This window comes from Oikopleura dioica, chromosome XSR (genome assembly GCF_907165135.1).
Source record: "Oikopleura dioica chromosome XSR, OKI2018_I68_1.0, whole genome shotgun sequence".
Classification (NCBI taxonomy): Eukaryota; Metazoa; Chordata; class Appendicularia; order Copelata; family Oikopleuridae; genus Oikopleura; species Oikopleura dioica.
Genome location: NC_137294.1, coordinates 4,454,716 through 4,469,371, shown reverse-complemented (window position 1 = coordinate 4,469,371; position 14,656 = coordinate 4,454,716). Strand labels below are relative to the sequence as shown.

General features: G+C 39.6%; 4 protein-coding genes across 4 annotated transcripts; all 4 read right to left on the bottom strand.

Annotated features, from left to right (window-relative positions):
- Window positions 1-58: 58 nt before the first annotated feature.
- On the bottom strand, window positions 59-1,486 carry LOC145707586 (uncharacterized). Its single transcript, XM_081785136.1, has 4 exons — window positions 978-1,486; window positions 546-658; window positions 425-496; window positions 59-378 (listed from the first exon to the last, which is right to left on the bottom strand). The coding sequence occupies exons 1-4, from the start codon at window positions 1,168-1,170 to the stop codon at window positions 124-126; spliced, it is 633 nt and encodes a 210-aa protein (XP_081641262.1). The 5' UTR covers window positions 1,171-1,486; the 3' UTR covers window positions 59-123.
- Window positions 1,487-1,690: 204 nt separating this feature from the next.
- Window positions 1,691-2,420, bottom strand: LOC145708892 (uncharacterized). Its single transcript, XM_081786590.1, has 2 exons — window positions 1,882-2,420; window positions 1,691-1,823 (listed from the first exon to the last, which is right to left on the bottom strand). Exons 1-2 carry the CDS (start codon window positions 2,079-2,081, stop codon window positions 1,691-1,693), a joined length of 333 nt encoding a protein of 110 aa, XP_081642716.1. The 5' UTR covers window positions 2,082-2,420.
- Window positions 2,421-3,715: 1,295 nt separating this feature from the next.
- Window positions 3,716-5,248, bottom strand: LOC145708891 (potassium channel subfamily K member 10-like). Its single transcript, XM_081786589.1, has 5 exons — window positions 5,076-5,248; window positions 4,791-4,996; window positions 4,591-4,740; window positions 4,136-4,239; window positions 3,716-3,787 (listed from the first exon to the last, which is right to left on the bottom strand). Exons 1-5 carry the CDS (start codon window positions 5,246-5,248, stop codon window positions 3,716-3,718), a joined length of 705 nt encoding a protein of 234 aa, XP_081642715.1.
- A 4,165-nt stretch (window positions 5,249-9,413) lies between these two features.
- Window positions 9,414-14,543, bottom strand: LOC145708890 (uncharacterized). Its single transcript, XM_081786588.1, has 15 exons — window positions 14,534-14,543; window positions 14,076-14,408; window positions 13,630-13,930; window positions 13,219-13,534; window positions 12,241-12,491; window positions 11,806-12,198; window positions 11,561-11,765; window positions 11,234-11,434; window positions 11,100-11,190; window positions 10,822-10,974; window positions 10,469-10,619; window positions 10,291-10,379; window positions 9,878-10,038; window positions 9,561-9,705; window positions 9,414-9,469 (listed from the first exon to the last, which is right to left on the bottom strand). The coding sequence occupies exons 1-15, from the start codon at window positions 14,541-14,543 to the stop codon at window positions 9,414-9,416; spliced, it is 2,856 nt and encodes a 951-aa protein (XP_081642714.1).
- Between the last annotated feature and the right edge of the window lie 113 nt (window positions 14,544-14,656).

The following is a 14,656-nucleotide window of genomic DNA, read 5'->3' as shown; positions in this document are numbered from 1 at the left end:
TATTTTTTGAATGACAATTTCTATAATTCTCATCCAAAAACATCGTTTTCAAGCAGGCTATTAGTTAAGAACATTTATTCAAAAAAAAAAATTTTTACACAGGTTACAGGTGTTGTTAGATCTTTAGAAACCAAGCCATTCGCCGTGCTCGCAATCGGCATCGTAAGGGACAGAATCGCCGGTCTGCTGATTTCGCGTAGCACAGCATCGGTTCTTGTTCAGGTTGAGCCAGAGATAGGGTCGATCGTAGCCGCCGCAACATTGATGCTCAACTCGGACGCCTCCTTTGCGAGGACAATTGTCGGGGTCTCGGTTATCGAAAGCCAGAGCGGGGTCGTCATTTGACCAGAAGGCGTGGTACTGGGTGTCAAAGATTTCCTTGAGTATAAATTACTCTATGATTTCGTAAGGAAAAATATCTTACCCTCTTTTCCCAGATATCATAGATCAGCTGTCGATCGCATTCAAACAACTCGCGAGCACACGTTCCTGGATCCTAAAATACAGCTCAATTCAAATCCTAAAATAGAATTTATTAGGCAAACCTCTTGGGCGGCGAGATTTTGATTCTTCTTGCTGTATCGCCATGTGTACTTGACAAATTCGCCAATGCATTCGTTGCCGTGTTTGGCCCGTGCACATTTTTGGCAGTCCTTGTCATTTGGTTCAAATTTTAGTAAAAAAAAACTTTTTCCTTGTTGAGCATTTTTTCGAAATAAATATCCTGAAATTAGAAAGGGGTTGTTACAGGGACAGCATTTCGAAAATAAACACTCTGTTGAGCTTTAGATTGACACCCAAAACAAGGCGCAAGCGCGATTTTGATATTACGCGCCCTCCACTTGGATTACGTGGCGGTAAGCGCTACCTGTGTCACACCGTGATAAGATTTGAGTCTTATCCAACGGAAGATGATGCGTACTTCAATTAATCCAGTAAGAGCTACAAGTTTTCGAGTAGCTTGAACCTTTCCTTGTAGGCCTTGCATCTGTTATCCAACGCGTCGACGGGACTGCCAATGCCCATTTCAGTCATTGGTCTGTCCCCTAAGAGGTAGCAGTGGCATCCATATGCCCAGTATTTTCGCTCATCGAAAGCACCGCCGTTGTTTCTAGCCCACCACTTTTCGGCCATCATTTTCAAATCCACATATCTACGCTCTTGATCCATTCGGCCGAGCCCATTGAGAGTTGCTTCCACCGGCAAATTGTCAATTTGATCGCATGGGGCGACACGTCCATCTCTTTGTATTTGGTCGCAAAATTTTTATTACTAAGGTTAGTCAATACCATCAGAGCCCAAACATCTGCATTGGCGACAGTATGATTTTTTGACCTTTCCTGACACACATATCATCTTCCACTACTTCGGCCTGAGCGGCGCTGACAAAAAGCAAAGAAAAAACTTTCATTGTCTTTTGTATTCGTTGATTTTCTCTAGGTTTCTCTTATCGGGAATCCTTATTGTTTTTGCTGCTGCTGGAGCAGTAGTTTTATGCACCTCAGACGTTTGGTGGTGGCGGCTTTGGTGGAGTCTCGAGCGCAACAGCGCCAGGTATTTCTTTTCAACAACATCTTCCAAGGTGCTAGAACTTGGAAAACCTACCCATGTTTTGGCTTAATTAAATGAGCATTATTAGATACGCTTAACCCTTGCTCGACTTCGCGCATACCAAGCACACAAGTACGTTTCAATTCGATTTATTTTCAATTTTCAGTTTTTTCAGCTTGTAACATTCGCACTCGCCGTAATATTTGCAGCCTTGACACTCGTTGATCCATTTCTTGTTTCGAATATCTCGTAGGGCATCTGTTTTCCAAAAGCTGAAATATATTTTGAGGCCTAAGATTATGAATTGTGGTAAAAGTGGTCGATCCATACTTTTTCCCCATTTTGTCTGAAGATGTATCTCCCGGTCGCTCAGCATACTTTTTTTCGACCATATCTTCGTACTCTTTAATCTCCTCAAACGTGTCAACATAGCTTTCGTAGTTCTTCAGACTCATCAGACAATTAAACTCGGCTCTTTTCGCCATGAGCTGAGGCAGGGGTTTTGAAGGATCCGTCAGCTCCATTTTCATCTTAACGAGAATATATGGGCCAACAAATTCGATGAGTTCCTGGTTGTATCTTGCCAACGTATTTATCTTTGTAGGGACAATTTCGAAGTCGTATTTTGAGTTTTGGCTCTTCTTGATGATTCGTAGAGCAAGAGTTTGAAATAATGGTTGAAACTCTCGTAAGCGAGTGAGTTGGGATCGGGTCCTCGGAATTTTTTTTAAGTGAGCGACAAACCACTCTTGCTCACTGTTTTTCGTGAGTTTTTACGTGAGTGAGCGAGCATGAGCGCTCACCATTTTTTCAAACTCTGCGTAGAACAAGCACCCCATGATTTTTCATCGGCTTGGTGAATGGCGTTGTCTTGATTTGGATCTAAAGAAAGTGAGCTTTCGAATACTTTATAAGTTTAAACAACCTCTTTTCGATCAAAAATCGACTTCGACAAGGTCTCAGGATATCGACGAATCCTATTAACGATGACGAAATCCTCGTAAATACTGTACTCTTCTTTTACTGGCGCTGCATTTTGAAGAATGTGGATAATTCCACTCAAGTTTGGTTGTTTCTCTTCTCGACGAAGATAGATATGCCACCACTTTGCGATATCGTTCGGGGCTGGCAAATCCGAATCACAAATATTTCCTCTTAGAATTTTTTTATATGAAATTTTATATTCTTGTACTACCGAGATCCCTGCAAATCACTCTTCGTAAGGCTGCGCAATAGCTCTTGGCATGTTAACGTATTTAGAATATTGTCGTAGGGAGGGGCTTTGTTCCGTGGCGCCAAGAGCCCGCTGAGTTGCAGTAAGTCACCTGCATCGAGTCTAGACATTATCACTTTCGCTTTTTTCGAATTCAAAAGCTACATATTTTCTCAACCTATTTTTCATGTTATTATTAATTCATTTTGAATTGAATTCTCAGCCGTTGACCTAGTTCGTGACGCTCAGGGTGGGTTCTAATGGCGTCAAGTACACCCTGTCTATTTTTTCGCTCTTCTCTAACAAAATCAAGAACTTCGTCCATCGTTGATCCAATATTTCGCTATGATGAGCTTTCAGCAAAGTCGTGCTTTCATAATCGAGCGTTTGAACTGTCACAGTAACTCACTGGAATTCATCTCTACTTCAGACGAGTTTAGACCTGAGAAGATTATTCAACGATGATCATACCATTATTACTAATTTTGTTAGTTGTTATGTATAAATTATTTATTTTAGCTCTTATAAAATCGATTGGAACCGAATTAACTGTTTAAAATGACCATTTTCTTGATGATTATTTTCCTTGAAAAGTATTTCAGTCCTCAATAGGACTTTTAAAATTTAACTGAGTCAATCCTTCTTCAAGAACAGCCTTCTAGTTCCAGGAAAATTTCCCACAAAGCATAATTTCTTCTCAATAGCAGACCGGACGTACGGTCACCAAAATGCGCAAAAACAACTTCCACAGATCCGGCAATTGGCGGTATCCAACTTGTAACATTTCTTTTTCATGAAAATCCGGTCGTCGAGAAACGGGAAATCCAATTTTCAAAAAGCTAACAAACGAAAAATCAAATTGAATATCAAGTTCTCTCTTTTCCGTTAAATAATTTACAGTAATAAGTTTACAGTTATCATTTGGGTCGGTTTCTGACTTGGTTTGTTTAATCAAATGTCTGGCGATAGAACGGTTTTGCTGAAGTCTTTGTACTCTGATATCTTTTGATTAGGTTCAAGAATCTTAATTTTAACTGTTGATATAAGAAGAAATAAGCATAAAACTGGTTTTAGAACCGTTTCAGAACAACTTCAGGGTTACTTGCTTTGAATCTGAAATTATCGCTTTTGGTGGATTCCAGAAAGCTGCCGCGACTTATCCAGGATAAGCTTCGAAATGATTAATTAACATCTTAATTTGGAAATCCATTCCTAATCATTTGAATAATTCCGCCAAGCCAAGCAAGCCCAATTAGAATCCAAATAAAGACCAGTACGCGATACCAACTATAACTTAACTGAACTGCTTCGGTCCACTCCGTCTTGAATTCATTAAGTTTCAATAATGATCATAAATGCGGTTTAGCGTACCTGATTACAAGCAATCGGCATCCCTGTATCGATAGATTTGCTAGAGCTATCGATGGGGTCAACCAAAGCCTCGAAGCATTTTGTATCATTGCGTACGTACGTTGCTTAAAAATCCAAAGTAATTCAATTTTATCCAGTTTCGATTATTGCCTAAAACGTGATTTGCGCATTTAAGTGAAATCTCGGCAAAAGTTCAATAAAAACGCGATCGCCAAATTACGCCTAATATTTAACACCAAAACAGATTCTTGACGTAATCGTTGAAAACTCAAAACAAACTCCAGTTGCATCTCAAAACGTACCCCAGCAAGAGATTTAATGCAAAATCAGCTAGATCTCAAATTATTTAATTACTGTTGACTAGAATCTAGGAGTTCAACTTGAACATTCTTCTTTCATTTCTTATCTAATATTTCTACTGAGCTTCAGCAAATATACCTGATAGTCTTACATACCAAATTTGTTAGGAGGCAGGATAGAAGGCACGAAGTCTCCGATACCGACGGTAGTGAGCGTAATGAGACTGTAGTACATGCTGTCAAAGTAACTCCATCCTTCTATTAATGTGAGACCATAAGAAGGCAGGAAAACGAGAGCTGCAGAGCCTGGTAATGCAAAATTAATGTTAAAAGTTCTAACGGTTTGCAAAACTTACCTATAATAACATACGAAGCAGTCGAGAACTCCATCGTGTATTTCGATTTATCAAAATTGGAGGAGCTTGGGACGAGGCTGCGATGACGAATTCGAAGGGTGCCCACCCGTCGTAGATTCAAATGGATCAGCTCAGATATCACGCTCATCATGTATCCAAAGTAGGGAATTCCGAAAGCGATGAAGAATATGCAGAATACTTTGCCACTGAAAACGGATTATTATTTTCATCGAGAGTTTTGCCAAAGAATATCGAGTAATTACACGCCAAGGTGTCAATACTTACCCAAATGTTTCAGGATAAACGTTTCCGTATCCAATGGTAGATGCTAACGATCCAGCGAAAAAGAAAGCGTTATGATAGTCCCAGCGCAAGTTGCCGCCGTGGCATTGACTTTGCAGTTGTTGATAGTTGTCAATCGAAAAGTGAGCGGCTTTCGTCTGTTTCGGATAAATCATAATAAGAATTACATATATTATTTGCATGAGATCGTTAAAAAAGCAAGTTCAGAACTGAGCTAGTTGGCTACTAGGCGGTTTCCAAATCACCAAAAGAAGGAGTATTTGCGGGTCTCCGGCTAACCACGTTGAAGGAGGAATAACGCGGTGAAATTTATGAAGTTTATCCGTTCCAGTAACTCTGCTAGATCCGTGCGCTTTATGGAGACCGACTGCTCCAGGTAGTTTTTAGGCATACCGCGCAAGAAGGACTTGTTCCATAGTTTGTCGTAGTCTTCCTTAAAACCGCGCTTCGACAGATTCCTTTCTAAGGCTTTCTAGCTTATTATCGATAGCGTGTGTGAAAATGTCTTTTGGTTAACTGTATTTAAAAAAGATGAATTTTAAGCAAAATAGAAAAATAAAAAATTGTTAAAGCCCTGGTCCTAACAGAGGCTTCAAGCTTACCAAATCCCTCTCTTGAGCAATTGGTATCTGCCCAATCGCGCAAAACCCCCACTACGTTTTCGTTTCGACGTTTTTTTTCTCCAAGCTCGGCTTTGATCCCATCACACGTTAGTTCGTTTAGTCCAAAGATGAAAAAGTACTCCGTGCCTTTTCGAGTTTGATATGTTTTTTTCTTATTTTCTCTGGGAGAACTAGGGTTCTTTAAATATTGTCCGCTGTTATTGAATAAGCGTCATCAAGAGATTAAGGGATTCCGATCTTTATCTATCTGTCCCGTTAAAATGCAAAAAGAGGGTGCGCGTCAGTTAAGGCGTTTTTGCCATTTGCGTCTTTTAAGGCATTGCGTCTTTTAAGGCACTTGCGTCAGTTAAGGCGCTGAAAAATGACTATTGGAATTCTGATATCAACTAGGGTCTGCTAAATTACCTCGATTGTAACTATCCTTGAAATTCTCCCCATTTCAATCTCAAATTTAACAGCGTATTCAAAATATTTAAATTTCAGATATTTCAAATACATTGAAAACGATCTGAGAAAATTATCTAAAATTTTAGTGTCGAACCTTTATTTTTACAAATAATAAATTTATTCTATCACGAAAAACTTCAAATTCAATCATAAACCAGCGGTTCAGCTAATAACTGAATATAAAAAGATTTTCTTGAGAAAATATTAACTCTGGCACTTACCCTAGGAATTGGTAAAGTAATATTTTATCAAGAAATCTAGCAGACCCTAGTTGATATCAGAATTCCACTAGTCATTTTTCAGCGCCTTAACTGACGCAAGTGCCTTAAAAGACGCAATGCCTTAAAAGACGCAAATGGCAAAAACGCCTTAACTGACGCGCACCCGCAAAAAGATTGTCCTGGAAACTCGTGCAAAGTTCAGCACCCCGGTTTAATTTTAAAAATTTACGAGAGTTTTTTTAACTTGAGAAACGATTCAACCAAAGTTCACAAATTACAAAAATGTTTTGTGTAGGTTCTTCACTGTAGAACCAACATAATACCTCAAGAAAAAAAACTTTTATGCTCTATTCACGTCCTTTGATTGTAGAACCCATTGTAGAGAAAAAAAAAATTGTCGGGAAGAAGAAATCATTTATTGATCATGGTGCTGCGACTCGCCAAAGCCCATTCTGAATAATCCGACGGCTTTTTCGATTCAGTCGTTTTTAAAAGAACGCCCAAATACACCTTTTACACGCTTTTATAAAGACCAAAGAAGAGTCTTCATTTCCTCTCATTCAAAGCAAAAGTAAACCAGAATGGTTAGGAACGAAGTCACACGAAATTCTAACTCAGAGACGGCGAAGATAAGAAACGCACTTTTATTCATTGGAGTTCTCACCGTGAGTTGATTAATTATTTACTCATTGAAGGGTTTTTTAAGATTTTGAGTCTGAACATAAACTTGTCTTGCCCTTCGCAAGAATCAACTCAATGGATCATTGAAGCAGTTCAAGATGTTTCCGATCCCTCGAGCTCAGAAACGAATGTCAGTCGAATGGATGCTTCAAAAAAGGTCGAAGAGAGATTGCTCCGTCGTTACAATGTCAAACGACTTGCATGTTCATATCGAGAGCGTCTTTATGCGATGTCGCGAAATTCAAGCATTTCATTTGAAGACCTACTAGAGTTTCACAGGCGAATAGAAAATATGTCGATTCAGCCTGGCGACGAACTCAAAGATCCTTACTCTTGGAAGCGGTTTGATTCTATCACTGGAATAAAATGGAACAACAACGTGTTTGCTTTGCGTCACGAAGACTCGCCAAAAGTTCAAAAAAATTTCCTGATGTGTCTTCCGCCAAAATCTGGGACTTCAAACTGGCAAATCGCTCTTGCGAAGCTGTTTATAACAAAAGAAGAAATGGCCGCTAAAGGAATAGTCGTGGATGAGTCGGAGAAGAACAACTACTTTCCCGCTGCTTTGTACGCAACGGTTCCAAGATTCCATACAGTCGACCATGCAGCACTGTTGGAAGCCAAATACAACAAATATGTAAACACGAGAGACCCCTTTACTCGAGCAAGATCAGGTTAGTCTTACCATACTATTCGTAATCTTTTTTAGCATGTCAATTTAGGATGGAGGGACAAGATGCAAATCTATCCAGAAGATCCGGCAAGGAATACTTCTTACAAGATTTACGACAGCTATGCCAAGAAAGCTGAAAAAGAAAAGGGGCCTGCAGCTCCATCGAAATTTAAAGTTTCATTGGAAAAATTTCTCCGACTAGTCGTAAGCCAATTAGACGACGCGAAAATGAATGCACATTGGAGATCTCAAGATGGAAACTGTCACTTTGTAAGTTAATCTTACACAAATGAAAATGTACAAAAATTTTTAGTGTGCGATCGATTTTGCGTACATAATCCAGGGATATCGTTCTGAGGAAGAATGGCCCTGGGTCCTGGAGAAACAGAACCTAACCGGGATTCTAGAGCTGTCTCCTCGCTACGGCGGACCTGACCCAGACGGTTCTGAATGGTTCGACCACGAAGCCAAGGGATTCGTCGAAATTCCACTTGATCTATTAAAGAAAGTGTATAGAAGATTCTTCTTTGATTTCGTTGCCGGAGGATACACGCCCGAATTCGTCAAGACATTTCTAGAGGCAGTGCAAAACGCACAAAATTCACTTCGATAGCTCCTCTTTCTGCTGCCATAAGACGTAATTGAGCTCCAAACTCATTTCCTAACATGTCGACTTTGTCAAGCACACTTTTTCTCGCAGCGTCGCATTTTTGCAGCTCTTTCGGCGTCTCCAGTGCCTTTTGTAAAAATCATAAACATTTGATAAACAACAAAAAATAAACTAGACGATTGTCCAGTTTTTCAAATTTCGGGAAATTTCGTTTTTTTTTTTGGTTGATCGAACATTCTCTTACCTGGAAAACTGCTGCCCCAATAGACAAGTAAACAATATACAGAACAACCAGAAAGATTCCGAATTTGTTCGATGCTTAGAGCTGCGCAAAATTTTTTGCACGTTCATTTCCGATTTACAGGCTATGAATAATAGTCAAGATGTATGAATAATATCAATCATTAAGGAGGAAGGTGATCAGCGACCGTTTGGCTCAGCTGCCGAACTTCAGCAAGTACAATATTAATGTTGGAACTCGAATTTCGATTTTGTTGGCTTAAATTTGCTAGAAATCCGATAATCTTACGATATATAATATAGCGAGTACAGTCCGAAACTAGTCGAAATAAATTATACAATCAAATTCATATCGAATATAATTATATTATTTTCTTATAGAACTTTTTTGCTAATTTTATAATAAAAAAAAAATAAACCTATTTTAGTTTCTTCGCAGCTCTACCTGTACAATTATCTCTTCCGCAGGACATTTCTCTTTTTAATGTTTTTCTCTAATAGTTCATAGTGATTGGGTAGTTCATATAATTAGTGTTGAAATAGTTTTCGGATGCAGCTTACTGTTATTCCGTCTGTTATCTATTCTAATTTTGTGCTCTATATCACTAGATGGTGCGCGCGCCCTGTTTCTTCCTTTTTCGCTCAGCCCTAATAAATATGCTACGCTTGTTTTTTTATCGACTCCGATTTGTATTCTATCAAAAATCAATTTTTGACGTTTATTGCGAATTGTCGTATTAATTACAAAATAAAGTTATTCAATAAAGAGGGAAGAGTGTTTCTGTTTTCGAGCTTTCAAGGGTCGTTCGTTGCTTTCGGAGACGATTAATTGATAAGGATGTCAGCCAAGTTCAGGATACTTGGAACGGGGCAAATGAAGACTGATAACATTTATAAATTATAAAAAAGACGGAATATTTTTTCTTCTTTTCCCTAATTCTAAGGACATTGTCAATATCATATTTCTTTTGCCCCATTTCCTGTCAGTGACCAGCTCCATCGCAAACGACAATATGCCTTTACCGGAATGCTTCTCGTAGTGATTGCCATTAACTCGCTGTGTTAATACATGTGTCGTGGCGAAATTAGATTCAGATGAAAAACCATGCCATACATTCTTAATTAATCCAAAAGTTATTTAGAAGAGGATACGTCTGCCCAATCAACTCAATATTCAAGTAGCGGTTAACAAACTTATTCCGTTTTATAGCACCCTTTCTTTTGATTCATGAATTTATGACACCTTTTTTAGTGTAAATGGTGATGATAAATTCATTGTTTCAACTTACAAGTTTAACTGGGACAGGGAAGGTGAGCGTGACTTGATTGCTGTCGCTGCTCATGTAAAGATTGACGATTGCGCCGCTGTCCCAGACATTTTGGTACTGAAGGAAGGACTCAGAAAGAGTCTTTTGGCAGATGTAGTTCAGTGGCTTCCAGCAAGGCTCGGCTAAAGTTCATTGATAGAAGGAGTCACAACTGGACAGTTTTAATCTGATTCTGATAAGATACATAAGTTTCGTGACGCACCAAAGTAGAACAGTTTAAATATTAAAAGTAAGAGCTGAGTGTTCAGTTTCATCAGATCAAAAGGAGGTGCATAAATTGCAAGCTCTTATGTTCATTAAAAATGAAGGGTGTATATAAAGGAAACTATGTTTTAATTAGGGTTAATTTAGATCAATGCTTATGATCAACAAACCTGAGAGAGTTGCCTTTCCATTGTAGGAATAGGCCGAGCCGCAAGCAGTTCGTGGAGCTCCACATGGATTACCATATGTTAAATCACGTCTAAATTTTCGTTGAAAAGTCGTCAGAGAACAAACATCTAGGTTAGTTTAGTTTACGCATTAACGGCGAAATATAGCCAGTTGTGATACCTTGAGCGTGACGGATAACGATCATCAATGTAGTTTCGCCTGCCGCCAAACTTGTCGTAAACTTGATCAATACTAGCTGCCAAGACATTGTCCTCTGCGGTGTAAGTTGGTCGGTACGCTTTTGTGTGTTTAATATGCTCCATACAGTCGACTGAAAGTTAAATGAAGTAATTATAGATAGTCGAATAAAAATATTGTCGAATTTAACAAAGAGCGCATAATTGATCAGCGGAGAACGGTAAACGCCATCCAAGATTAAAGAAGTCTCAAATCTAATTCTGGACGTCTGTCCTCATTTGCCTTCTTTTGTGCTAATTATTGACAAATTTGGGAATTTAACAACAGATACTCACGCTGAACTTTGATGGGATCTTCGCTACCCCAGATAAAATTCTGGAAAACTGCGTTTGCCCAATCTCCATCTGTATTGTTCAGAGCGTCGTCCAAATCTAACTGCAAATTTTGGAAGCTTTCGTCGTTCAACCCAGTAATCCAAGTCCAGTTACCTAAACGCGAGGCATTAGATTAGAGTCCTTGGCTAATTGGACTAATGATAGTATTCATGGAAAATCATAGAAGATGATAGATAATCGATTATTCTTTCATGAGTCCAATACTGCGCTTGACTTACCTGGCGGAATAAATGGAATGCGATCAGAACTTCGGAATAGACCGACCCAGTATTTGGCACCGACAAGACTTTCATTTTCTTCCTCCCAAGACTGAATGAAATTGGGTTATTTGATGTCTTTCCAGTAACGATACCTTGATATGATCGACGACAGCTCGAAGGTGATTTTGATCCTTGAGAATGGCCAAATGCGCACCCACAGAGCTGCATGACTCCCTCGCGTCGAAAAAGTCGAATGTTCCCTGAATTCTCCAACAAGCATGCCCATAATACGAAAACCCTCGGTCGCAAATGGGGACACAGGTTCGTCCGTCATCAAAGTTTAAGGTTACTCTCTTAATTATTGACTTTTATCGCAAAAATGCTCTCTTCGTAAGCATTTAATACTAAATAATTAATTGAATCGATGGTCTATCAAAAAAGTTTTGTGCAAATTTTTACTAAAAATATATTCGTAAAACTTTCGAGTAACCAGTGCCTGACAGTTTTTCTTCTGCCCAATTAGAGCAAATACATTGATGTGCTCCTGGAGTGTTAATACACCGATCAGAGCAGTCCCCATTATTGATCATGCACTCGTTGACATCATGACAACCTCTATAATTATCATCCAGTCGATAGCCGGGCTCGCATTCACAATGGTGACCGGGTCCGTCAAAAATGCACCTTAATTTTTCTAAAAATCGTCTTGTATGCCGACTCCAACCTGTGCTGACATCCGCCGTTGTTGATCGAACACAAGTTAGCTCCGATCGACATTGTTGACGAGACGCAAGTCTTGAAATCTGTGTCCAGAATTAGTTCATCCGGGCATGTGCAGTAGGCTCGCTCTGCATCACTGTAACACGTATGTGAGCACTCCGCGAGCTCGCAGAAATCGGGAGCGCGACACACTTTTGATTCCAAATCATTGACGATCTGGTCGAGTTCGGAAGCTGTGCCCAGTCGGTAAACGTTATCAACGTTGCCACTGGCAATCAAGCTAAGCGTGTCATGCTCAACGTTGCCGACGCCGACTACATAAATTTCACGAGCGGAAAAGCCGTCTGGAATGATAACTTCTCCGGGAGAATTCGTTATCAAGACTATTTTCGCATTACTGAATTTATTTGTGATAATAGAGAAGGAGATTTTTGCAAACCTGGTAAGATCGCTATTGATAAAGTCAACAGACATCTGAGTCGATCCGTTCAGATCTCCGTTAAAAACATCTTCAGTTAGTTTTTCAACCAAATTTGTTCCATTTGCGCTGAATAGCACTGTCGAAATCTCCACGGACGAATCTTCAAAATGCTCGCTAATGGATGCGATACTAGCAGCAATTTCGTTAAAAGCATGAAGTTTTATGTTTTTAGATCCATCAACGAGGAAAACCAGTTCGTCGAAGTCCGCCTAAATTTTTGATGAACGTCACATTTTCGACATTAATTTAAGTGTCTCTATCCAAAACGATTAGGCATCTCTATCCAAAAGGATTGGTCGATCGGCAGGTACTGATTAAAGTACTGATGACAAGTTCTTTGACGTGTCTAGCATCTTTTTTTCGCAGCAGAATTTTAATTGAAATCAAACGCCGTATTTGAAATGAAACTTTTCTAGATTCTAGATCCTTTCCAGCGATAAATAAAAATATCACTGTCAAGTCATTAAAAAATGAAGCTTTTTGCTCTGCAACTCTTTGCATTTTTTGCTATCAGCTCTTGTGATGAATGTGCTCAAGATAACAGTAAGTCCTTTATGATTTTTTAGTATTATTAGTTTTGATAGCTCAATTCGATCTGTACGAATACGAAACCGATACGCCATTTGAAGCATTTCTGGACTTTGATTACGTCGAAATGGAGTTTTATGGACAGAAGTACATTTACTACCCAAAGTTTGACTATCTTCAAGAACTGAAGGACGAGGATACAGAAGATCCAGAAGACCCTACCGCCCCAGAAGAAGAAATTTATGAGCTGTATTGAACAATTTTTACTGATGACGATATGCTATTTTGTTGTAATAAGAAGAGTGACGAAAAACCTTAATTACTGTAATGTATTCAGAAATATTTAATGAGTACTTTGGCTGCGAATGTTTTAGGAAGCAATATTTGGATAATCAAGAGTTCACTTACCGCGCCACAGTCGTATCTTCCTGTACATGGTTTTTCTGCCCAATTACAGTGATTTCCTTGGCAACAGCATCGGCATACGTTATTAGCAGTTCCGCCATTGCATTGATGTTGATTCTGCGGCTGAGTGTAGTAGTCCAGAAGATAGCTTGGCGGATTTTGGCGGTAATTGTTCTGACAGGCAAGCCCTTGCTTGCAACGCTTCGTGATTCGTTTAACGCCAGAATGAATGCGAATTTCATTTTGACAAGAATCTGCCTCAGGCGTGCACACTTCACTGTGACGGTTGCACTCTTCGTTTGTCGCTGCGTTTATGCAACTTTAGTTGAGTTCTTAATTTGACACTGAGCAGTTTTATTCAAAGTTTTTTCGTTAATTGCTCTATGATAGTGCTCTTAACAACTATATTCGAACCCTGAACTGTAACAAACGATTCCACAGGTTCGTCCATCATCGCGAAGGACTTTGCCTTCAGGACACGTACATCGGTAGCCACCTTCCAGGTTCTCACAACCGTATTGGCAATAGTTTCCGTAAAGGCATTCGTCTATGTCTTCACAGATTCCGAGGAACGCATTATGTCGGTATCCATCAGCGCAGCGACATTGGTATGTGCCATCATGGTTTCCGTAGCAAATTTGGTCCGGAACGTTGCAGGTCACACCTTCGCATGGATCAGGAACGCATGAACGTTGGTCTTGAGCAAGGAGAGCACCTTTTTAGAAGTTTTTTTTAAAATTACTATTTAGTGAGAACATAATCTACTCTAAAAAGATTAAGAAATATTTGTGTTAAAATTCAACTGTTTCCTGGGCAAGCACACTGATACCATGGGTCAGTATTCACGCAGACAGACTCACATCCGCCGTTGTTAACTTCACATTCATCAATATCGACACATGTTCGACCATCATTCCCAATCTTCATCGACTCCGGACAAATGCACTGCGCGCCCTCAACCTTGTTTTCGCACTGATGGCTGCAGTTATTATTTCGACAGTAGTCTTCAACACAATTTCTGCCATCTGAGGCAAGAACGCGCCCGTTCGTGCAGGAGCAGTGATACGACCCGTGAGTATTGTGGCAGTGATGTTGACATCCACCATTATTCTCAGCGCACTCATCCTTTTCGCAAATGCTGCCGTAGGACTTGTATGAACTCGACCCATCGCAAACGCCCTCTAGTAACTCATCTGATATGATCGAGCTTATTTGCGTTCACAGATGTTTTTTACATAAAAGTTATATTATTCAGCATTGTTAGGGCCGACGCGCAAAAAATCAACCCCAAGAAAGCATCAACGTAGAGAGCTGAAACTTCGGGACATAATGTAGTTCGACCCAAAACCTAAAAAAGCTTGACGACCTTGAACGCCTGATCAAGGTCGATCAGCTCATACTTCAGAAGAAAGAGCTCAAAAAGTTATTCTGATAGAGCTAA